The sequence below is a fragment of the Ambystoma mexicanum genome, chromosome 9 (genome assembly GCF_040938575.1).
Source record: "Ambystoma mexicanum isolate Mex_15411 chromosome 9, UKY_AmexF1_1, whole genome shotgun sequence".
Taxonomy (NCBI): Eukaryota; Metazoa; Chordata; class Amphibia; order Caudata; family Ambystomatidae; genus Ambystoma; species Ambystoma mexicanum.
Window position 1 is genome coordinate 370847616 of NC_090931.1, and position 26356 is coordinate 370873971.

At 47.0% G+C, this 26356-nt stretch overlaps 1 protein-coding gene across 1 annotated transcript in view; it reads right to left on the reverse strand.

Moving 5' to 3' along the window:
• Positions 1 to 5978: 5978 nt before the first annotated feature.
• LOC138488079 (claudin-4-like) overlaps positions 5979 to 26356 on the reverse strand; it is a 229215-nt gene continuing 208837 nt past the window's right edge. Inside the window, exon 3 of the mRNA XM_069614824.1 lies at positions 5979 to 18802. Within this exon, the coding sequence (XP_069470925.1) occupies positions 18135 to 18779 (645 nt within the window). The 5' untranslated portion in view covers positions 18780 to 18802 and the 3' untranslated portion in view covers positions 5979 to 18134. The remainder of the gene's footprint in view (positions 18803 to 26356) is intronic.

Sequence of the window (26356 nt, forward strand, 5' to 3'; positions counted from 1 at the left end):
AGAGAGTAAGCAGTCAAAAAGAGTGGAGAAGCAAGAGGGGAGAGCAAATACAATTGCAGAAGTCAGTAGTAACACATGTCCAACCAAACCTGATGAATCCCAAAAAACCTTCAAGAGGCTGTGCTGCCAAAGCAGAACACTGTGCAAGCAAATGGACGCGGCCAAAATAAGCATTGATTCACCAGAGTCGCAATGATCTTATTGGATAGACAGCTAATTAACAAAGTACACAATCAAAATAAAGAAAACGTCAAAGGATTTAGTTCTACAAGTCTGCGTTAAACAGTTGAGTCTGTCAAATACGTGTTACGGTGGCTAGGACAAATAGAAACCATTTTTTGGGGCAAAAGCAGTTTACGGAACTAATTATGCAAATATATAGTTTCAATAAAGGGGTTCAATGCTAGCTGTTGGCTGTTTTTAAGAGATTCCAGTTTTTGAAGATTTGGGAACTAAAGCAAGTGCAGGAAAGTATTGCCCACGTTCACACAACATGGTCAAGTGGGGGAGCAGTTTTTACAAATATGTCTGTCTTCTTACACAGTTTGTTAACATTACCCAACAAAAAATCGGTTTGGTTTAAATACGCTTGTACTTTCTGCCTCAATTACTAATTTATGTATATGAATTTAAAAATGAATAAAATGAACAAACACACACACACACACACACACACACACACACACACATTGAATGATGTTTCATGGTTCTTTTCCAAGCCGGGACAAGGGAGGCAGAATAAAGGAGGTGCGTGGCCTTTGGGGTGGAGGTGCTGCATGGAGGTCTAACTTTGCTACTTTGCTACACTGCCTTCACACCTCTTCCAAACTTACATGGGATTGTATTCATGAATTGTACAAGGCCGATGGGGAACCCCAAATGTGAAATTGGACGGGGGGGGTGCTCATGGCCATGTTGTTTAAAGCTTAGTTTAACCATACGCCCCTACATTTGTAAGAAGATTGTTTTTAAAGCGCATCTTATTTTGTAAAGTGCCCAGCATAAGAATGCGGGTGCTGATTAGTATTTGGGCGCCTCTGCCTAGGTAGGAAGGTTCCACTGAAATGTTAGAGTGGACACTAAATACGTTTTTCAGAAGCTACCAGTGTTAAAACTCATTTACTCAGATCTAGTGCTGCTAACCGTTTATTACGTTTACCACTGTGGGTTTCCACGTGCGCAAGAAAACCACCTGCAGAGTTCCAGCAGGTGGTAGCCACAGTCAGAACCTTTGCTTTCATGTGCTACATTCCCCATTGTGCCCTTTCACACCTGTACTTTAAACACACAAGGTAGAATTTCGTAAATAAATGCTCCTCTTTGTAGCTATTTCAGTAGGATTGAGGGGGGGCGGGTGTGTGCAGGCCATAACATGAACCCACATCTTGCTGCCACACTGACCCGCACAGCACTAAATAAACAATCCCCACTGGTACTAAGCACAGCCAATAGGCAGCCTGGCAGGGCATAGAACAAATAAGGACAAACTGCACGCTGGGATTTGTGGTTTTGTTTTTACCATTGAGGTTAAAGGTCTACAAGTCCCAGCATAGAATGGGAAAAACATGGACTGGATTGAGGTGTCACGCATGACAAAGGGCAACTTGGCATCTATGTAGAGGCATGCATGGGAAATGGTGGAATTGCTAGATCTAAATCAACAAGTGTACAATGAGGGAGGTAGGAAAATTGCATTCAATCCAGCCCTACAAACCTCTTCCCTTTGTAGGCAGAGTAACACCCAACTTTCTCTGCCAGTATCGAGGTGGAGAATGTTCTGAAGGAGACTAACCACGTAAACTGAGTAATGAAAAAATCAGTTTGTTTATCTGCAGTGCATGCACATTTATGCTAAAACAGCATACCCTACTGCCCCTGGACCCCACATCTGCACACTCTGCAAAAGGATACTCCAGACATTACTAAGGACTACTTTTGATGGGACAGGATGCACACAGTATGGAACGGTTAGGACACAGTGCTTTGTGCAATAGAATGCATAACCCTCTACGGTGGACCGGTCAACATCTGGTAAACGGTGGTGGCGAAAACAAGTGAGGCAAAACAAACAAAAATACTCCTTATTTAGGAGCCTCAAGCTAAGTTAGCATAGCGTAGAATACCCGATTTGCTTATCTCATATAAAGATTAACCAATCCCAGTAAAGACCCCCCCACTCAACATTCGGCTAAAAAAAGGCCTCAATACCTGTGTGCCTTATAATATATTGCAGTGAGTGCTGCCTCCTAGCCTGCATCATAATGTTCGGGGCTAGCCTTTGCTTGTAGCCCCGTGATCTTCATCCGGGGCTACAAGCAAAGGATCTGGGGCTATAGCCCCTCTAGCCCCCCCCTAGTGACACCCCTGCACACCCTTCTGGCCACAGTGTCAAATGTACCACTCCCCCGCCCTCCCGTGACCGCCCCAGGACCATGCACCTCACACCCTCCAGCCCCCCTCACACACATAGGGTCCTCACGCACTTGCCATTTCTAAAGCCCACTACCGGCTTCTAGGGGTCCCCTTTCATTATTGTTCAGAAGTGGTTACCACTGTCTGTGACACTGCACAAAACTCCCCCAAAAATGCGTACGAAATCCTTTGTTGTAGACAATGTGTGGTATGAGGGCAAGAACTCTCTTGTGTTCAGCCAGGCCATGACACATATTCATGCTTGTGGTGGTTCTGGCTGACCACTGGAACAACACATACAGAGACTGCTTCCACAGGCGCCCAGGAGTAGAAGGTAAAGGCCAGGCGCCCAGGAGTAGAATGTATAGGCCCGGGCATTAAGTGGCCCGGGGCAGTCTACAGAAAAGACCACCAAGCCGGGTGCCTGCCAGAGCCAACCCCCGACTAGCCCCAGCCAAATCGACACCTCGGGGCAGCCTGAGCAGGCAAAAGCTGCATGGCTACAAGGGCTGCCTGCTGGTGCCAGCACTTAGGATTAGAAAAAAAGAAAAGGTAAACTGAAGCAGTGACACTTGCAGACAGCCCATATAACGGTTGCTTTCCCTTCACAGGTGCCTGATGACTGTACTCGGAAACAGGAGGAGGGCAGGAGGGACCGGCTCTCCTCCTGTTTCTGAGTACAGAGTCATCATGCGGCAGACACACCTTTCACTGAAGGAGCCCATGGTTTTTAACTATGCGGCTCCTTCCTTGAATGAAAGGGCCGCCTGCTGCGTCTGAGAGCTAGGGCGCATTGGTGTCACACATTTGGAGTGCCCAGCCCCTCCTTTTTTTGCTTAAAAGGAGGGGCTGGGCACACCAAAGGTAGTAATGCCAGTGCGCCCCAGCTCCCCTGCTTTCACCAGCCCCCCGCCTGTAGGTGAGGGGGGTTCTCTTGTTAGGGGGGTGGCCTAAGTACACACATACTTAGGCCACGCCCACCCTCAATTTAGGATCTCACTTAAAGGCCTACCATACCATGATGTCCAAGCTACACCTCTGACATCCCTCCACGCCTGCCTCAGCTGGAGGAGGAAAGTTTGATGGGTTACTTCACTATTGGGCTAATAGTTTTGACCTGTGTTGCTGAATAAATATTCTTTGCAAGGCACAAATTGCATCACGTTTTATCAGAAACTCCTGCTTGGGTACTGCTAAAACAGTCTGTCACAAAAGGAATTATTTCCCATTTGCAACTGTGGGTCACTTTTTCGTTGCTGTCCGAGACAATTTTATGCCCCAGGCCGACCCTGCCCAGAGAACCTTGTTTTTATTGTTTGTATTTTAAGGTATAACCTGGAATATTTGGCCTCGCACTAGTCCTCTGCATTCAAAATAACTACTCAGTAACAACATTTTTAGGTCAGTAAAACTATTAATGTTGATAACTACTGCATTATGTAGGATCTTAGGTGTTCTGCCAGTCGGGGAGTTTCGCTCATAGCATCAAGAACCTGTCAAGCACCAGGTACATTGTGGTTCTGTCTCCCTGGTCCTTCTCCAAAAGGCCCGTAGTGACATGTATGACCCGTTGCTCCCTTGGTGCTGATACCAAATAACCTTGAACAGTTAAGACTGATTGCTTTGCCAACTACCATCCTGTCAGTACCCAGAGTGCATCCCTTTCCTTCTTGAAACTGTCTGTCCTCTGTGTTCCTTAACAGGGTGGGCTGTATTTTGTAGTGCACTAGAACTGTCTGGTGTAGTAATAATAAAGTAGATATTTTTATACAACCTGGACTGGACAGTCCCTTTTATCATTCAGTAATAATTGTATTTCCGCTTTGTTGCAACTACCAACGATCCACGACCTTGCAGAGATAAGCCTGCCGTTCCGTCCACGTTACCAAAATTGGACAAGGAGGTTTATAATTGACTTGTGTTTCCAATCTGTTAGGATCCCTTCTAGTGTACTAGAGGTGTGGGGCTGATTGATGGTTTAGAAACTGATATTCATCCCTGGACCACTGGTTCCCCGGAAGTTGATTCATATGGCACTGCATTTTCTTACGCCAACAACACTCTGCTTTCCTCCTGTCCTCCTCACACCATCACACAAAGCTCACAAATGTATGGGTTCTCTTTGACAGAAAACTCAAACTTTATCACTGTAACCAGGAACAACCTTCCAAATGTCAGGTGTGTCAGCACACACCTGCATGCCGCTTTGCCAAACTCTTATTCTGGTTCTCAGTAGACTAGACTACTGTTCAAGCATGTTTATGTATTGCTCTTTTACACAAACACCTTCCACAACCTACCTAGATCTTCCCCCACCTGGGCTTACCATCATCATGCTGGGTGGCTCACTTTGCAGAATCACTCCCTTCACACATTTCTTCTCCTCGTTTTTCAACTCCATCCGGGTCCTAGCCTCACACTTCCTGGGTACCTGTCCTGGAAAAAAAGGGTGCCTTTCAGGTGCTAAGGATTTTTAATTCCTAAATAATGCAGATTATAGTTGAGGTGGTTGGTATGTGTCATTGGTGCTTTTTTCCTCCCTTTTATTTGTTTTATTTTAATTGTTTTTTTATAACTTGCTTAATACCCGAGTGCGGTTTCTAAGCATAGATCCGGGATTCGAACCTCTGTTGCTATGCGTTGTCTTGCTTCCAACACCAGCATGCCTGTGCTAGCCTCCCTTCCCAAATAATCAGTATTGCATTAATGTAGCAGGCCCACAGTGTGATATTAAGCATGAAAATTCTCTGTGTATCATTGGAAAATGTTGGTTCTCAAAAGCACCCATAAACAAGTTAGCAAAAGATAACACTCATTTTGCACCCATGGCAGTGCCACATTTTTCCAGCTCCATTTGTTATGAGTGAAATCACATTTTACAGATTGGTTGTATGTTTATGTACTGTAGCCTTGAGAAAGTGCTGTCCTGGGCGAAACACAGTAATTTTGGATCACTGCGAATAAAACTCTTTCTTATGGATGCAATGTGCTGTTCCTTCTCTATCGTTTAACACTCAGACACCTCCGGCTCTGGAACCTGAGAGCCAGAACAGGAATCACCACCCAAGACCAGACCGTGGCTGACTCCACATAGGCAACGCGGGCATCCGCTGGCAGCATTCATTTCTTTATCCTATGTCGAAATCCTTGGCTCCAGTAGAAGAGGGAGCTTAACAGTATTCACTTCATGTCTGTACCCTGCACACACACTGTCCCTCCCCCGCTCACCAAATTACCAATGGGGGTCCTGGGAGTCCCTCTGCCAGACATTAGTCCTGGTTACGAGAGACTTACCCAGAGTAACTATCTATCTTTCACAGCTTTTCTTTAGAAGAAATATCCCAAACATATCAGTCTCCCCCAATCACCGACATCGTCACAGCATTGACACAAACCCAGGCAACAAGGAAGATTTATAGAACGCAATACTATTTAATCTCATTTCAGAACCTTGATCATCTGCCAATAAAGAATAACACACATACATGATCATACATGAAGTAATTAAAACAGAGATAAAACATGAACCGTTTACATGTCTACCATACAAGAATAAAACAATAATAAGCTATGTAATGCGTTTATTGGTCATTTTGGTCATTTAGCTTAGCGTTCCAAGACATACTGAAATAGCAAGTCACATGCCTCGGATATCATTTAACAGAGCCTGCACGAGCAGTCACTGCCAGGGATATATAATGTATATATCAGATATATCAAGTTGTGTAAAGAATTGTGATGCACTTCAGGCACGCCCTTCTTTCAAGAGATGAAGCAACATGAGGCCAAAAGCAATTATTACCCTCACACGGCCATAGCGACATTACACGATGTTCTTGTGAAAATGAGTCTGTCATGGTAATGTGTTTAAGAAAACTGGTGAGCCTTCCTCCTTGAACCCGCTGTTCCTGATCCCCTCGTTGTTTCTCCTTCTGTCTTTCTTTCTTGCACTCCATCTCCCTTTCTGATCTTTATCACCTTTGTATACTCTCTTTCTCCCCTCCTCCCAATCTTATCCTACTTTGTACTTTTCTTATTCTATTTTCTTTTCTTTTCTTGCTTAAAGCGCGAAGCGAGCTCGAGAGCAGCATAGTGTTTACAATAGGAGGGTGTCAGTATTGGGTTTGCCGTTTTGTACAGCGCATTACTTCCTTTCGACCTCCCATTAATTCTTCCCTCGGCCTCTTTCTTCAGTCTGCCTATCCTCCTTTTGACACCCCATTCCTATCTCACTTTTCCACCTTACAAGCCTCTGTTCTTTTCTCCCTCACAATCCCCCTCTCCCTCTGGCGTTTTCCTTATGCCGTTCACCTCTTCTCACTCTCCAACTGTCAGATTCCGTACCCTCCTCTGTTTGGGTTCAGGAGAGGTCCCTCACCCACCTCATGGGCTTGGCGCATGGTATTGTGGTGTGGGTTCCACGGTACGGGACTCCACATTGGTAAGGGTGGTCAATGGGAAGGGGTAGCTAACTCAAGAGGGAGGGAGAAGGGTAAGTGAAACAGGAGGACCAGCCAACAAGCACTCCCAAGACATCACAAGGACGTCCCTGTGCCAAAATAGGGGTCACGTGGTGTTCCCTGTGAAAAGCCACACACCACAGGAGGGCAGAAGTAGGGGCACCACCACACCATGGGGACAATGGTAAGAGCTAGGCACTGGTACCCAGGTGGAAACATTCACACGCCCACACAAATGCAAGGCTTTCCTTCTCAGATTGCGAGTTTGGTTGTTCAGTGGATGGTAACATCCTACTGACACAAGGCACAGCACACCTGGGAGAGTTGGAGTCATATTCACATAGTGCAAGGATCGCGAGAAGCCCTGCCGGGCTGGCATCCATGGTCACTTCTGTGTTGAGGTTCACATCAAAACTGGACATGCAAACAGAAGATGCAATGTATCACTGAATGTCACTGAGGAAAGATTGACAGTCACGGGACTGGACAAAATCATGCCTTTTTCTGGTTAATTACTCAAAGGTGGCATTGATCGAAGCAAAACTTGAACGTTTCTGGCATATTAGCTGGTCATGCCCAGGAAAAAGAGGGTATGCAGTCTTTATATTGAAATATTTTATATTGAATGATTATATATCGAAACTTGTATAACAAAACATTTTATATAGAATGCATTTAGGGGTGGGGTAAAGGGTTAACTATTTTTGGCAAATGGTTGGGTTGTGTTTTTAGGGGTGGGAACAGGAGTTCAGGGGGGACCCCCCAACAAAAACAAAAAAAAGTGCATTCACTATAACATTTTTCATTATAAAATATTCAAGATATGTTAATTCAATATAAAATATTCGGTATAAAGACATGTAACTGAAAAAGAGTAGTGCAGTCAGATGCTGCAGGTTGGGGGTGGTCATCAAGGCTATTCATTTTTCAGGGTCTGGTTAAACTTCTTTTTCCTGTGGCTGAAAAATGTTAAAATGTGTTTTCCAAATTCACATTTTACGCAATTCAAGGTTAGATTAGCGTTTTCAAGAGCCAGGCAAACTCTATGCTGTGCGATGTGATGTGTCTCTTGTGATTTCCCGAATACAAGCATGTCATCAGTGTAATTGAAGCCATTGGGAATGTGTCAGATTACTTTGTTGATCTCTTCTTGAAAGATTTCAGCAGCAGAAAATATGCCAAAGCCGAGCCACTTATTTCCCTAGAAAGTTTTTTTGAACTCTTTTTGGGGACGTGAACAATGGAAGAGACCCAAGGTGTAGGCCCTCTAGTTGGCTGAATGATGTCTTGTTCGCACAATGGCCATGGTTCATCTTCATCTTGCTCCTGATGGTGGGATGTTGAAAGCTATGCCTCTGTAGTGTTGTGCTAAGGGTTTGGAGGAAATGTCAATATGTATCGGAATATGGCAGTTGTTTGTAACTTTCCTAAACCTCAAAATAAAGAAGGGAAGAGTCTGTACATTTTGTCTATGGAATCAATCAAATGTTTTGTCATCATGTGGTCGTGGATGTGGACAAGGCCCATTTGCAGAGCGGTTTTGAAGCTGAGGATGCAGGCACTATGTGCCGCGGTCTTGGTAATGCAGAGTTGTACCTTTGCAGTGTGGTTTTTACATGAGCATGTGGCAGACAACATGCAGCAAAATGTCAGTGGCATGTGCTGCTGAGAATTGTAGTCTTGGTGGTTGTGGCAGGTTAGCACATTCCTTTTCCCATATGAAGCTGACCCTGGCTCCTGATTGTATCGAAAATTCAATTGGGTTGATCGCGATATTGGGCAGCAATATGGGACTGTGTCCGACAGCTGGCTAGTTTTCAAGTGTGAACACGCATCCTTTTTTACGGTCTCCAAAGATGAAGAACTTTAATCACTGTCGGAAGGTGTCTTCGAAGAGAGATAATGTAGTCTTCAACAGTGTTTCTGTATAGGTTTGCGATTTAGCGTGTAGTGATGACATTGTGAAGATTGTTTATTGCATTCTAGTGAGCATATTCTATCCATTTCACTTTGTGGAAAGCACATGGATTTCTATGAGAAGGATTTTTTAGGAGAAAGTTGGAGGTCTAGACGACCTGGAAGCATGACATACTCCCTTGAAATGATTTTCGCGTTCATACGTAGTGCAAGACTGGCCCGTTGCAGGTTTCGAGCCCTCATGTGGGAAATTGTAGCTACATGTGTAGCAGGTCTTTCCCAGGTGCCTGATTTGATTTGGTGCTGTTGTTAATTGATGTAAGGGTGCCACAGCCAATGACCATACCCCTTGTCCACTCCTTGCATCTGTAAGTCGATGGCTATGGCAGTTTGGATCATGAGCAATATCTCCTCAAAGGTGTAGAATTGTTGCAGACGTTTCTTCTGGAACGTTGTGATTATATGAGATATCTGAGCTCCCTCATAAAAATATCAATGGCAACTATTTTTGACATTATGTGAATTGTGAAATTCTCCATTGTCTCACCATTGGCTTGCTTGCTAGTATGGAGCAGAGGTGAAATTGTCGTTCAAGATCTAACGGAGATCATCAACTATGGTGATCATTTCATCCGGGAAATCATAGATCATATCTGGAGCAGATGCCGCTGCAAACACTGTCAATGGCTGCCTGAGGGCTTTGGCGCTCTATAAATACATAGAAATAGAAAATTATCTTTTTGAGCTCATCATATTGTGACCCAATGTGATTGATGTATACACGCCAGAAAGAAGGCATCCTTCTCGTTTAACCTGGGCCCTAAATTGCGAGTGTCTGTTGTAGGAAAGGGTAGGTTTTTTTTTCATTTCTATTATTACATTAATAAAGCAGAAACCTAGCTGGAGTCAGCAGAGCGCTTGCAATGAAAGAGCGTCCGTTTGAACATAATGCATAGGTCTTGCTGTTGTGACAGGACTGGTAGAAGATACTGCGTCTTCTGACATAGTAGCAAAGGTTAGAAAGGAGGATATAACTGGACAGGTAAAGATTCTGCAGATCCTTGTAGCCAGGCAGAAAATACCGGTGGTCTAATGAGAATAGGTGTCCCGCTAGGAGCTGGGCAGTAGGATGTTAAGAATGTTCAGAGCCGACTGGGCATGTTGTAAAAGCACTTCAGTATGCATGCAATCCAGAGAGATCCTCTGCAGTCTCCGGGGCACATGGAAATCTGTGTCGGCTAGGAAGACTTTTCCATGGTGCCTGAGGCGGGCATGGTTCTGACGTTGCAGAGCTGCGTTTCCACGTTCACCAAGGAACCAGTCTACTGACCACAGCGCTCTGCAGGTGGTAGCAGGCGGGAGGTAAGGTGGGCCGTGCAGGGATGTGTGTACGCTGAAAGACGTTGAAGCAGTCGCGAGTATGGCTCGCAGTATGAAGACCGATCTAACCCCTATCACATCTGGGCATTTTTTTAAATGGCCTTGTATCAAGGAGGGTGAGCCAACAAGATAGTTAATCAGAGGAAGTCCAGTTAGCGCCATCGCTAAGGTGTTATATGTACCGAGCACGCATTAACATGGTAGCAGATCAGTGTGATTTGAAGTATGGAGAACTTAAGTGGTTAACCACTGCTTTCTTCATGGGGAGATGCATAGAATGTAATGAGTATTGATGTGTGAAGCCCTAGTTTCTTGAGCAGTGATTTCAAGTCTGGCACCTTTGCTCATTCCTGCAAGAATGTGTGGCAAATGGCTAGCCTTGGGTGGGCTTTGGGGCTGACAGTGGAATCCGCAGCCTTACAAGGCCTGCCATATGGAAGACTGAACCCGCTTGCTAAAATAAGAAGGGATTTTGCGGTGGCCCGAGTGGCCAAAACTAAAGGTGTGAGCGGGAAAGTGGCAGAAGCCATCAAATCAAAACAAAACAAAACAGAATCGCAAGGAGCAGAAGCATACAAATGTTCTCTGAACAGCTTAGAGTCTTTCATTGGTTGTTTGTCACTAATATGATAAAAATATAGAATCTGGACCAGGACACACCAAGCCATATTCCCCAGCTATAAGGCAGACTAATTGGTATTGCTTAAGCAATAAGCCCGAGCAATGGCGGCCTTGCCACTTTCCGGGCTTATTGCTATTAGACTGGGGTACTAATAGTGTATTTTATAAGTTGCAAGACGCCTGCAGTGTCTAGCAAGTGAAAACAAAAATAATGGTTGCCACAGAACAGGGAGAAGGGACTACCTGTTGTCCCTTCTACCTTCCTATGGCCGCCATTGAAAAAAAAGTAAACAAAAAAGATGGCCTCCAGGAAACGGGGAGAAGGGACTACACATTGCCCCTTCTCCCTTTCCATGGTGGCCAGGAAGCAGCTGTGACTGGCCTGACAAAGGCTTTATCAGGGCTGGTAACAACATGGCGTGGGCCAATGAGCTTACTTTTAGCAAGCTCATTGTCCCTCGCCGGGAACTAATCAGGGATATCACCTTCAAGAAATCTAGGAGGATTTTGCATGTGACTGGTAATAACAGTGCATCAATGTGTAGACATTAAAGGCTAAGAATGTAGGTAGCAATTAGTTGAAAGCATCCACTTTTACCACTAGAAGGCAATGTGGTTGCTGTGCTACTGCTTTCTCTCAGAGACAGCTAATGCTGCTGAAACTAACACCCACACCTGGTTTCATTCCAACTAATGGGGTGTTTGTCACCCACTCTCTATTAGATACGTGAATGGACTGCTTTATACATCTTGTAATAAAAAAATCTGATCTGATAAAGGACATTTTCTGTAAACAATGGGGCTTCGTGGATACTCGGTGTTTGTTTAAGAGACTTAAAGGCCTCTAAGACAACCTAGTGTACAAGGAAGTAATGGGCTATATATTGGAGTACCTTAGTCATACGCCTCTGATAACGTATTGATTAACATATTGTTATTATTGTGCTAAATGTTTACTTATCTGAAATTCTGTAATTGAAGTAGATTACTTAAATTAGTTGCAGAAATCAGTATTTACCCTGATAATAAAGATACCCTGTTTCCCGGTACAAAAGTGCACAATGTCCAGAATCAAAGCACGAGAGTGCTCAAGGATGGTACTTTATGCTGTAATAAGGCCCCACAAGTAGCCTCCCTGCGTCACGTGAGCTGGGTAGGAGGACCAGGCATGGCTGCCCCCCAATAACACTCTCGATCTCTGCTGGGATTGGAGGCGGCTGCTGCCTGCTCCAGTGGCGTCCCAGACTCTTTTGACTGGGATGGCCAAAGTGGGGCGCTGACTTATGCAGGGGTGGCATGAAGTACGAGCACACACACACACACAGTGATCATAGTTTAGGATAATGGGGTGGCACCTGGGCTAGCCAATCAGATTCAAGGGGTAGCACCTGCCACCGCAGGCCATTCCTTGGATGTGCCACTGGCCTGCTCAAACTCGATTCTTTTGCTCTTCCTAGTAATAAGTCCCATATTTCCACCCTCTTCTGTACAGTTTATGACTTGTCGCCCCTCTCTTATGCTGTTTTACCTTCGCCCCCCTTCAATCCCACAATGCTTCTGTCTCACTTCTGCCCATCATATCTTTCCTGTCTCTTTCCTCAGACCCGTTTCCAGGTCTCAATTTATTTGCTGAGCTGTTACTTCCCGATCCATTTTTCCCCACCCTTAGGCTTTCGCTCCTAGATTTTTAATACTTTTTCTTATATTTTGTTTTACAATCTTTTGATTCAGTTTCAGTGTTGATTAGATATGATTCGATAGAAGGTTACAGGAGGTGTTTCCCGGAGTAACTTAAATGTCATTATATATTTCGTTAACTTTGAGACAGTTCAGGAATGTACGTGTGTTGCATTGTGCAGGCAGGCTTTACACAACTATGCTCATCTAAACATGCACTCCCATCTGTGATGTGATACTTTCTGGCCTTGTGGGCTGACTATTTAGAAGCTTGTTGAGGTTGACCTAACCACTTGTAGCATCATGATGTACAGCACCACAATCATAGTCTATGTCTGGCACCACCATGATGTGCAGCACCACAATCATAGTCTATATCTGGCACCACCATGGTGTGTGGCACCACAGGTCTGGAACCACTGTGATGTGCAGCACCGCAATCATAGTCTATGTCTGGCACCACCATGATGTGTGGCACCACAGTAATGGTATAGGTCTGGAACCACTGTGATGTGCAGCACCACAATCATAGTCTATATCTGGCACCACCATGGTGTGTGGCACCACAGGTCTGGAACCACAGAGATGTGCAGCACCGCAATCATAGTCTATGTCTGGCACCACCATAATGTGTGGCACTACAGTAATGGTATAGGTATGGAACCACTGTGATGTGCAGCACCACAATAATACTCTACATCTGGCACCACTGTGATGCAGCTCACCAACATAATTTTCTATGTTTGGCACCTCCAAGATGTGCGCCACCACTATAATTGTCTATGTATGCACACCAGTGTGATGTTTTATCTGTTGCCCAGCCGTGATAATCCTTTTGTCTGACATGGCTTTTCTCTGTGGCACAGCCATGCTGTTTTATCATTGGCACTGTGCTGCTATTCTGTCTTTGGCTATTGGAATAACCCTTCTTGTTGATCTTTGACACAGTTAACATGTTCTATCATTTGCACAGTCATTATTTGGTTCCACATCTGGCACAGTTATTGACATAGGCATGCTGTTCTACCATTAGTGGAGCAATGGGTTTCTATCTCTGCTCCACTTTGGGCATAGCCAAGCTTGTAATATATTTGGCACAGCCATTCTCTTCTATCTCTGCCACAGCCAAAAATCTTCTGTTATTTGTCTGCAACATCAGAACGTCTTATCTGTGATACAACCACTGTAATATTGTGCACATGCCCGTGTTTGTATCTCTGGCACAGCCATGCTATTTATTCGGTCACTGCCAGCATCATTCAATTCTACCCCAGGCCACATCCATGATTTTATTCGCTGGCATCAAGACGATATGAAACAAAAAAAGGTATGTTCATCTCTGACACTTCCGGGTATATGTCAGTGGTTGGCCCTATCATGATGCAATTTCTCTGTCACCACCATGTTCCCTATCAGTGGTACTGCCACGGTGCTTATCTTTCACATGGCCATAAGGCACTGGCACTGTGCCTCTACAGACTGTCCTGTGCTCTACCAGTTCCAGCACAAGATGCCCGCCTCTCATGTGATGAGAATGTCCCTGCCTGGGCCAGCTGATGTCTCTCTCATGTAGCGATAATACCCCTGCCGGAGTTAGCATATGCCCCCTCTCATGAGGCAATGATGCCCCTGCTTGGGCTGACAGATGCCCCCTCCCACGTGGTAATAATGCATCTGCCTGGGCTAACAGTTGCCTCCCTCTCATGTGGTGATGATGTCCATGCCTGGGCTGACCAATGCCTGTCTCTCATGTGGTGAAGGCCATGCCTAGGGTGGCAGGTGCCCCTCTCTTATGTGGGGAGAATCCTTCTACAGTCCCCGCCTCTGTGCCCGGGTTTGCATTATGGACACAGAGCACGTGCTACGATATTTCGCAATCCATGCCGCCACATGCTCATTGGCACGCAAGTTGTCTGAAGTTGCGCTAGTCTTTGGGGTTCATTATGGGATCACTGTTACACACAGGTAGCTGTTGAAAAGGTGCAATGACCTTTGGGATCAACAGCACCAAACTCTGAACATGCTTAGTCTCATGCACAGCTCCACAGCACTTCAAGTTGGTTGGCACTGGGTGTCCATCTTCTTTCTAATGTCATTCAAACCGGTTGGACGAGAGACTAGGGACCAGTTGACCTTCCATGTGATGTCCAGATTGTCCCTTGGAGAATTGGACCTTCCGGGTCTGGCTGCAGACAGGGACGAGCGGTGTCCATTATCAACAATGAAGGGAGTGGTGCCCAACTGGTACATGTATTGTTTCTCCATAACCCTTGGCAGACACAGTGCTGTCAAAAGAAGGCATGAGCAATTAACTCTTCCAATGGTAGCATCACTACTGTATGAACACGTTACTCCTAAAATGGTGGTACGTGGTTGATCATGGAAAGGGCACATAATGCACTCATGCAAACACACCGTGTCTATTTTCAACATAAAGCTTTTTAGCCACTCCAGGAAATGAGAAGGGAATTCATCCGGGCCAGCAGAGGATGGGAGGTTCTTCTGCATGGTGGCTCCAGTTGGCTTCATCCTGGGCAGCAGAGGATGGAAGGTTTTTCTGCCATGGTGTCTCCAGTTGGCTTCATCTGGGCCAGCAGAGGATGGAAGGTTCTTCTGCCATGGTGGCTCCAGTTGGCTTCATCCGGGCCAGCAGAGGACGGAAGGTCTTCTGCCATGGTGGCTCCAGTTGGCTTCATCTGGGCCAGCAGAGGATGGAAGGTTCTTCTGCCATGGTGTCTCCAGTTGGCTTCATCTTGGGCAGCAGAGGACGGAAGGTCTTCTGCCATGGTGGCTCCAGTTGGCTTCATCCGGGCCAGCAGAGGACGGAAGGTTCTTCTGCCATGGTGGCTCCAGTTGGCTTCATCCTGGGCAGCAGAGGACGGAAGGTTCTTCTGCCATGGGGGCTCCAGTTGGCTTCATCTGGGCCAGCAGAGGACGCAAGGTTCTTCTGCCATGGTGGCTCCAGTTGGCTTCATCCTGGGCAGCAGATGACGTGAGGTTCTTCTGCCATGGTGTCTCCAGTTGGCTTCATCTTGGGCAGCAGAGGACGGAAGGTCTTCTGCCATGGTGGCTCCAGTTGGCTTCATCTTGGGCAGCAGAGGACGGAAGGTTCTTCTGCCATGGTGGCTCCAGTTGGCTTCATCCTGGGCAGCAGAGGATGGAAGGTTCTTCTGCCATGGGGGCTCCAGTTGGCTTCATCCTGGGCAGCAGAGGACGGAAGGTTCTTCTGCCATGGTGGCTCCAATTGGCTTCATCCGGGCCAGCAGAGGACGCAAGGTTCTTCTGCCATGGTAGCTCCAGTTGGCTTCATCCTGGGCAGCAGATGACGTGAGGTTCTTCTGCCATGGTGGCTCCAGTTGGCTGCATCCGGGCTAGCAAAGGATGGGAGCTTCTTTTGCCAGTGTGGCTCCAGTTGGCTTCACCCTGGGCAGCAGAGGGTGTGCTGTGCATTTCTTGATGTCTTGTTCCTTCCTGCATTACTGCTGGGTCAAGGGAGAAGAAAAGCATGCTAGCAGCTAAGAACCAGTACCTGGGAGGGGGTAGACAGACACTACAAGGAGTGAGACATAGTAGCGGGTTGAGAGAGTAGATGAATATTCCAGGGAATGAAACCTACTGCCTGGCTGAGCAAGTGGATAGACGAGAGGTGGACTGACATGCAGTACCTGGCCAAGAGAGTAGATGGGCACGCCAAGAGTGACGCTCAGTGCCTGGCCAAGAAAGTAGATGGGCACGCCAAAAGTGACGCTCAGTACCTGGCCAAGAGAGTAGATGTGCATGCCAAGAGTGACGCTCAGTACCTGGCCAAGAGAGTAGATGGGCAAGCCAAGAGTGACGCTCAGTACCTAGTCGAGGGAGTAGATGGGCCCGCCAAGAGTGATGCTCTGTACCTAGCCAAGAGAGTAGATGGGCACGCCAAGAGTGACGCTCAGTACCTGGTCGAGGGAGTAGATGGGCACACCAAGAGTGACTCTCAGTACCTGACCAAGAGAGTAGATGGGCATGCCAATGGTGACGGTCAGTACCTCGTTGAGGGAGTAGATGGGCACACCAAGAGGGACGCTCAGTACCTGGCCAAGAGAGTAGATGGGCACACCAAGAGTGACAATCAGTACCTGGTCGAGGGATTAGATGGGCACACCAAGAGTGGCACTCAGTACCTGGCCAAGAGAGTAGATGGGCATGCCAAGAGTGACGCTCAGTACCTAGCCAAGAGAGTAGATGGTCATGCCAAGGGAGACGTTCAGTAACTGGTCAAGAGAGTAGATGGCCACGCTCAGAGTGACGCTCAGTACATGGACAAGAGAGTAGATGGGCACGACAAGAGTGACGCTCAGTACCTGGCCAGGAGAGTAGATGGGCACACCAAGAGGGACGCTCAGTACCTGGCCAAGAGAGTAGATGAGCACGCCAAGAGTGACACTCAGTACCTGGCCAAAAGAGTAGATGGCCATGCTAAGAATAGCCCTCAGTACCTGGCCAAGAGAGTAGATGGGCACGCCAAGAGGGACGGTCAGTACCTGGCCAAGAGAGTAGATGGGCATGCCAAGAGTGACGCTCAGTACCTGGCCAAGAGAGTAGATGGGCACGACAAGAGTGACGCTCAGTACCTGGTCGAGGGAGTAGATGGGCACGCCAAGAGTGATGCTCAGTACCTGGCCAAGAGAGTAGATGGGAACACCAAGAGTGACGCTCAGTACCCAGCCAAGAGAGTAGATGGGCACGTCAAGAGTGACGCTCAGTACCTGGTCGAGGTAGTAGATGGGCACGCCAAGAGTGACACTCAGTACCTGGCCAAGAGAGTAGATGGGCACGCGGAGAGTGACGTTCAGTACCTGGTCGAGGGAGTAGATGGGCACACCAAGAATAACGCTCAGTACCTGGCCAAGAGAGTAGATGAGCACACCAAGAGTGACGCTCAGTACCTGGCCAAGAGAGTAGATGGGCACGACAGGGAGGAGTGCCATATAGTACTTGGCTTAGGGGGTACATAATCACGACATGAAGTGGCACTTGGTATCTGGCTGAGTGAGTAAGTAGATCGACAGGATTTAGCGTGGCACCTAGTATGTGGCCAAAGGAGTAGATACTCACGACAGGGAGTGGCACCTAGTACCTGGCAGAGGAAGTAGATGGACAGGACATGGAATGGCAGCTAGTACCTGGCCGAGGGAGAAGATAAACACATCAGAGAGTGGCATCTATTACCTGGCAAAGGAAATAGATTGACAGGGCATGGAGTCACAGCTGGTACCTGGCTGAGGGAGAAGATAATCTTGACAGAGATTGGCAGGGAGTAAAAAGACGCAGCAGGGAGTGGCACCTAGTAGATGGTCACTCCTTAGGAGAAAGGGTTTCTGGAAGGCTGCAGTCAGCCCACTGCATGAGACTGGGAGTACGTGTGTGTTTGTGCATCTTGATATTTCTGTGTTTCCTTGTAGTCGGTGCAGTTTCCTTCATAGTCTGAACCAATGTGGATGGAGCCCGTTCAAGAGAAAGTCAAGGTGAAATGTTCAGTGTTGATGGGAGTTTGGGGTGTGCACAGCTACTTCCATTCTGTTAGACCCATTGTGCCAATTCCCATCAACCTGTAGCTTTGTGGCAAGCAGGGATGCATAGTGCCCTGTCCATGGATGGCATCATGGGACTTGGTCTGCGTTTTTTGGCTCACACATAATTCTTGAGCGCGTGGCTCCCTATGGTGGAGGGCTTCCCTGCCCTGTATGAAACAGGGTATGGCTTGCTTTCTTTGGGTGGGCATGAACAGCAGAGGAGGGCACCACCAAACAGCAGCAGGCCAGCGGCCAACCAGCCTATGTATAGTGAGGCCCCCAGCTCCCTCTTCATGGCGTCGGGCACCAGTGGGTTGTAGAAGTCGCGGATGATGTTATTGGCTGTCCATGACACCGGAATGAGAATCACAATCCCGGCCAAGAGGAAGACGATACCAGCAGCAATGGAGATTTTGGCTTTGGCGCTTTCGTCCTCGACACACTTGGTGCACTCTGCCCCCATGATGGCCACCATGATGGCCAAGAATGCCATGGCAACGGCAACTAAGACCAGTGCCCTTGCCGCCTGGAGGTCTGAGGGGAGCTCCAGCAGGGAGTCATATATCTTGCACTGCATCTCCCCGGTGGACTCAAAGACGCAGTTCATCCAGAGCCCCTCCCAGAAGACCTGCGCGGTGATGATGTTTGAGCCAATGAAGGCCGTGACCTTCCACATGGGCATAGTGCAGCTCACGACGGTGAATACCAGGCCCAACACACCAAGAGCCAATCCAGCCAACTGCAGAGCCTTGACAGCCATGGCTGTGAGGTATCGCCGGATGCCTATAGAAGGGGAAGAAACAAAGGGGGAGCTGTTAGAAGATGGACGTGTTGGCACAAATAGCAGCAATGTAGGAGGTTATGGGGACGAGAAGAGTAAGTGGCCTGAGAATTTGGGGATCAGGTTAGAGGGACGTAGCGTGCAATGTGTTTGAGTAGTGTGTCAGGTCGGAAGGAATTAGGTTTTCCCTGGGAAGGTGAGGGTGGTGTGTACAGCAAAGGAAGGCGTAAATAGTTGCAGAGTTGAAGGGTGGCATATCATAGAAGCAAGTGAATGGTAATTCAAGTTGGCAGGTAGGTAGGTTTTACATGTATTTCAAAAGACCTTCCTAAAAGAACAACAGACACAATACAAGATAGTAAATCAGTGAAGAACTTAATAGATGCAAATGAGACAAACTTAAATACATAAAACCATTAAAAAACGTAACTAGCTATGAACACTATTTAGCTAGTTAATTAGGAGCACAATTATCCAACAGTATTAATTAAGCAATAAACCCTGAGCCGTGGGGGCATTTTGAGCGAAGCAAGGGCCTTAACGAAGGCCCCGGGGCATTACCTGACTCAGTAATGCCCTCGCGGCAAGGTGTTTATCGCTATTAGTACCTCAGCCCGCCAGTCTGGGGTACTAATAGCATTGTTTTTGTTCCAAAATCTTACCTGAATCCCCGGCGAGAGGACGATGGAGGCCTCCAGCCAAGTGGCGGCTCGGAGTGGGGATGGCCGTGCTTTGAGCCTCCTCATTGGGTGAGGGGATGCCACGCCCCCCAACTGGAACAAAGGAGTGGAATTCCGGCTGAGGGATTCCCAGCTGGGCAAAGCTCTGGCGAGGGCCAATCAGAATGGTTGTTACATTCTGGTTGACCCTCGCCGGATACAAATGTTATTTCAATCTAAGAATATACAATTAGCAACTTGTTTGCTAGGTAGCAAATATACATGTTTTTGGCATCAATAACAGTCTTGCAAAGAGCCTCCCCTAATAATGGGATTAAGTGCTTTTTCCTCAATACCTTTAGTAAAGGACAAAACATTAAAAAGAGCATAAGATCTCCCACCGTCATACCATCAAAAAACAAGATACAAGTCTGTGGACCGACATGTTTACACGGGCGGGCGTTTAGAAGACAATTAGCCCTAAGACTGAACAGCAGACAGCGCTTACGCCAATCCTCCCACCAGCACACATCATTGTGGTTTGCGAAATGTAGGTCAACATTCAAATTGTGTGCCACTCAGATCCTGCGCACCTCCACGTCATGACGCGTTTTTTTTTGTTCAGTTCAAGAAATCTAGAGCTTTAACGTGTCACTTCAGTGTCTACTTTAGCTGCTTTGATATGTATTTATTGTTTGCTTCTTGGGCACATATACAATAAGAATATACTGTTTCAAAGCACCCGAAGAGGGAACAAAGAATTCGGTTAGAACTGGCAAATTGAACTCCTATTTAAGATAATGTAGCCAGTGACCTTTAGCACAGGTTTCATTAGCTGAGAAGTCCCGAATAAAAGATTGAGTGACGTGTGGGCGCAATCTAACCCAAAATAGTAAACGTTTAAGACTAATAAAGTCTAAACCAGCATCTCGGTACATCAGGTGGGTCCGTGCACCCTTCGCCACCCCAAAAATGACTCGCAACATGTATGTTTCTTTAACTTGGATCAGGGCCGTGGACACTTTCAAATTCAGCACCATAGGTACCTGTTGTTGCAATTGACTTTGCACGAAAAATAAGTAAAATGGAATTAAATGTGAGCTGACAAAGATCTCTCGCATAGTTAAGAATGGCACTGTTAACCTGTGCAAACTTAATGGCTGAGCTGTTAACATGATCAGGCCAGCCCAAATGGCACTACAATCAATTCCAGGGTAGGGAAAATGGTTGACCCGTTTCAGTCTACGACCAGATGCCACAATAATACGTAATGTACCCTTGTGCCTGACTACGAACATTAGATTGGATTTATGGGTATTCAGAACAAGATCTCGAGCAGCCATGAATTTAATATTTAATATTGCTGCTTACAGGTTTTTGCAGTGCTTTCGGTGCTTCCGGGGTACGAGCCAATAGGACAATATTATCTGCATAGACCAGAACGCAGATGTTCCTGGCAGTCATTCTTGGTGTGTCCTTAGTTTCTTCAAATCCCTTGGTAATGAATTAACAAAGATTAGACAAAGGTGGGAGTCAGACACACCTTTCTGACCCCCGCCTAATACATTAGAAGATGAATAAACATTGCCCTGATTATTCAGTCAGGTCCCTGCAGAAAGATTGCTGTGTTATGCAATTAGCACATTTAAAAGTGACACTGTCAAACCGAGGATTCACACCATCAAAGGCCAATCTCAAATCTGTAAACCCCATATAGGTTGGACACCTAAATCCTGTGCTTTAACTGGGCTGGGGCCAGTCAGGGGCGGACCCCGGCAGTCTCCAAAAAGTGGGGCAGATCTGGGGCCCTGCCGGGCCCCCCTCCTGGTCCCGCCACGCCATGGCAGGACACATTATCCTGCCATAGCCGCAATGGAAGATGCGCCCACCATTTTGATATCAGGCAGCTGACAGAAGTGCCAGCGGCTGACACTTGTCAGTCACTTCAACTTCCTCTTGTGACCCCTCGCATGAGGGGTCACAAGAGGAAGTTCTGGTTCCTTTGTTTCTCCTCCCCAGGTCACTGGCCCTCAGCGAAGCCTGCGGGCTCTGTGATCTAATCTGCAGATTCGATCACGGGGCCCTTGGGTTCGCAGAGGGTCAAAGACGCCTCGGACTCAATAATCTATCTGCCCTGCAGAGCACAGAGCACCGGAATGGAGGCATCTTTGTCTGCAAAGCTTTATAAAAGATGCCTTGAATTGTGTACGATGGTTTGTGCACTTTCAAGCCACCATTTGTAAATATTGAAATATGGAACATTTCTATGTTTATAAAAGATGCCTTGAAAAGTACACAAACCATAGTAAGGTACACATACAAATATATAAATGCTTACATACATTTATATATTTGTTTGCGCACCTTACTCTGATTTGTGCACTTTTTAGGGCACGCCCACCATGGAAGCCACACCCCCAAACGACCCCCCCGCCATCACTTTCTTACCCCACTTAAAGCGCTGCCTAAATCCCAAGATATATTTGGCCAAGATGAGTTTGAGGTTTAAGGATTGTTCGATGGTCCCCACACCTTCTCTGAACGCATACTGCTTTTCCACAGCAATGCATTTGGTTAGGACCCATTCATTCATTCTATTATAAATGACCCACCCGAGCCATTTTGCAGAACACTCAATTAGTGAAATCAGTTGATAGCATATGCGTCTATTCTATCGCCCTTCTTAAAGAGATGAACAATAATGGACTCCCGCCCATCTAACTGGGATTAAGTTGCTGGCTGCAATTGCGTGAAACAATTTTGTGAAGAGTGGGATCCAGATCAAATTGCTATATTTAAATATATCAATACGATATCATGTCTGGGCCTCTGGGCCTGGAGCTTTCCCATTAGGTACCAAGAGGAGAACATTGTGTGTGTGGGGGGGGGGTGGCGGGGGTCGTTGGAGCGTGTGCAGTTGGCGGACACATGAATACACTTTTCCTTACTGATAGTAAACCCGCCTCATAAAACTACAGGATGGCTTGGAAACCTAGAGTGGTGTCTTATGGGAAATCAGGATGAACAAAGATGTACTTTAGTGTTGATTGTAATAAATACAGCTTAGCTTCACTTCTTCCCCAGTACATCAGAAGTTTTTTAAAATATAAAAACGAGGAATCAGGTTATAAACTATACAACACTATACGTGTTCCTAAGCATCTGCGTCCAAATTAAAAAGTGTCCTTCAAAAATAGGAAAAGTCCTGATAAAGTGCACTATATATTATCAAAGCTACATACAAGCGTCCTTACTTGTGAGACAGCCTGGCCAGGACTGCCTCCAGGTCCTTGTGTGTTCCAGATGACGGCCTTGGGTCCTATGGTGTGCGGCAGCATTGTGGGCGGGCCCCAAATGTCTGTTTAGCTGGGCTTATTAGGAATGGGGCAGCCTGGCACAATATCAGCTGAATGGGGGGGTCCCTGTCAAGGGTTCCTGTCTGGGCTGTGTATGTCAGGAGCAGCCCGGCGTTGATAGCAGCAACAGGGGCCACCAATTGTTTCTCTCCACCTGGCCTCTGCTGCCAGCAGTGTCTTCACGTACCGGCAGGGATGTTGCTAGGTCTGGAAAAAATCGGGGGCTACACTAATGTCAGGATTGTCGGGAATCGGGGCTAGATAGCCTTTTGGTTGTAGAACCTGAGATTCGATCCGGGGCTACAACCAAAAGACCCGGGGCTACAGCCCCCTAAACCGCCCCCCCAGCAACGCCTCTGCGTGCTGCATAAGCAGGCGGCATGCCCAACACCAATCACGCAGCGCTCACTTTCCTGGCTGGCAGGTATTTTTTGGCGCTTAGGGGTGCGCCGGCTCGACCATCCACTCTTAGGGTGAGTCCTTTTTTTAAAAACTATCCACAATGTTAGCGCCACTCGGAACATTCTCACTTTGTTGTTTGAAAGCCCCCCTGTGCGGGCGCATGCGCAGAGCTAACCTCACATTTATTTACAGGGGGATTGTAACTATAGGGGGTTACAATTACATACTTACTTCACCAAGAGTGAAGTTAAGTATCTTTTAGGCAGGTCTCAGAAGTGGCTCAATTGGAAGGTGGCATACCATAGAGGTATGTTGGGCATCATAGAGGAAGGTGCGAGTAGTGGCACAGTTGGTAAGTGGTATACTATACAGGTAGGTTGAGCATCACAGAGAAAGGTGCGAGTAGCAGTGCAGTTGGGTGGTGGTATGCTATACAGATAGCTCGAGCATCACAGAGAAAGTAGCGAGTAGCAGTGCAGTTGGGTGGTGGTATGCTATACAGGTAGCTTGAGCATCATAGAGAATGGTGCGAGTAGCAGTGCAGTTGGGTGGTGGTATGCTATACTGGTATGTTGAGCATCACAGAGAAAGATGCGAGTAGCAGTGCAGTTGGGTGGTGGTATGCTCTACAGATAGCTCGAGCATCACAGAGAAAGTAGCGAGTAGCAGTGCAGTTGGGTGGTGGTATGCTATACAGGTAGCTTGAGCATCATAGAGAATGGTGCGAGTAGCAGTGCAGTTGGGTGGTGGTATGCTATACAGGTACCTTGAGCATCACAGAGAAAGGTGCGAGTAGCAGTGCAGTTGGGTGGTGGTATGCTATACTGGTATGTTGAGCATCACAGAGAAAGATGCGAGTAGCAGTGCATTTGGGTGGTGGTATGCTCTACAGGTAGCTTGAGCATCATAGAGAAAGGTGCGAGTAGCAGTGCAGTTGGGTGGTGGTATGCTATACAGGTACCTTGAGCATCACAGAGAAAGGTGCGAGTAGCAGTGCAGTTGGGTGGTGGTATGCTATGCTGGTATGTAGAGCATCAAAGTAGAAAGATGCGAGTAGCAGTACAGTTGGTTGGTGGTATGCTATACAGGTAGCTTGAGCATCATAGAGAAAGGTGTGAGTAGCAGTGCAGTTGGGTGGTGGTATGCTATAGAGGTAGCTTGAGCATCATAGAGAAAGGTGCAAGTATCAGTGCAGTTGGGTGGTGGTATGCTATACTGGTAGGTTGAGCATCACAGAGAAAGGTGCGAGTAGCAGTGCAGTTGGGTGGTGGTATGCTATACAGGTAGCTTGAGCATCATAGAGAAAGGTGCGAGTAGCAGTGCAGTTGGGTGGTGGTATGCTATACTGGTAGGTTGAGCATCACAGAGAAAGGTGCGAGTAGCAGTGCAGTTGGGTGGTGGTATGCTATACTGGTATGTTGAGCATCACAGAGAAAGATGCGACTAGCAGTGCAGTTGGGTGGTGGTATGCTATACCGGTAGCTTGAGCATCATAGAGAAAGGTGCTAGTAGCAGTGCAGTTGGGTGGTGGAATGCTGTACTGGTAGGTTGAGCATCATAGAGAGGTGCGAGTAGCAGTGCAGTTGGGTGGTTGTATGCTATACTGGTAGGTTGAGCATCACAGAGAAAGGTGCGAGTAGCAGTGCAGTTGGGTGGTTGTATGCTATACTGGTAGGTTGAGCATCACAGAGAAAGGTGCGAGTAGCAGTGCAGTTGGATGGTGGTATGCTATACAGGTAGCTTGAGCATCATAGAGAATGGTACAAGTAGCAATGCAGTTGGGTGGTGGTATGCTATACAGGTAGCTTGAGCATCACAGAGAAAGGTGCGAGTAGCAGTGCAGTTGGGTGGTGGTATGCTATGCTGGTATGTAGAGCATCAAAGTAGAAAGATGCGAGTAGCAGTACAGTTGGTTGGTGGTATGCTATACAGGTAGCTTGAGCATCATAGAGAAAGGTGCGAGTAGCAGTGCAGTTGGGTGGTGGTATGCTATAGAGGTAGCTTGAGCATCATAGAGAAAGGTGCAAGTATCAGTGCAGTTGGGTGGTGGTATGCTATACTGGTAGGTTGAGCATCACAGAGAAAGGTGCGAGTACCAGTGCAGTTGGGTGGTGCTATGCTATACTGGTAGGTTGAGCATCACAGAGAAAGGTGCAAGTAGCAGTGCAGTTGGGTGGTTGTATGCTATACTGGTAGGTTGAGCATCACAGAGAAAGGTGCGAGTAGCAGCGCAGTTGGATGGTGGTATGCTATACAGGTAGCTTGAGCATCATAGAGAAAGGTGCTAGTAGTAGTGCAGTTGGGTGGTGGTATGCTGTACTGGTAGGTTGAGCATCATAGAGAGGTGCGAGTAGCAGTGCAGTTGGGTGGTGGTATGCTATACTGGTAGGTTGAGCATCATAGAGAGGTGCGAGTAGCAGTGCAGTTGGGTGGTTGTATGCTATACTGGTAGGTTGAGCATCACAGAGAAAGGTGCGAGTAGCAGTGCAGTTGGGTGGTTGTATGCTATACTGGTAGGTTGAGCATCACAGAGAAAGGTGCGAGTAGCAGTGCAGTTGGATGGTGGTATGCTATACAGGTAGCTTGAGCATCATAGAGAATGGTACAAGTAGCAGTGCAGTTGGGTGGTGGTATGCTATACAGGTAGCTTGAGCATCATAGAGAATGGTGCGAGTAGCAGTGCAGTTGGGTGGTGGTATGCTATACTGGTATGTTGAGCATCACAGAGAAAGATGCGAGTAGCAGTGCAGTTGGGTGGTGGTATGCTCTACAGGTAGCTTGAGCATCATAGAGAAAGGTGCGAGTAGCAGTGCAGTTGGGTGGTGGTATGCTATACAGGTACCTTGAGCATCACAGAGAAAGGTGCGAGTAGCAGTGCAGTTGGGTGGTGGTATGCTATGCTGGTATGTAGAGCATCAAAGTAGAAAGATGCGAGTAGCAGTACAGTTGGTTGGTGGTATGCTATACAGGTAGCTTGAGCATCATAGAGAAAGGTGCGAGTAGCAGTGCAGTTGGGTGCTGGTATGCTATAGAGGTAGCTTCAGCATCATAGAGAAAGGTGCGAGTAGCAGTGCAGTTGGGTGGTGGTATGCTATAGAGGTAGCTTGAGCATCATAGAGAAAGGTGCAAGTATCAGTGC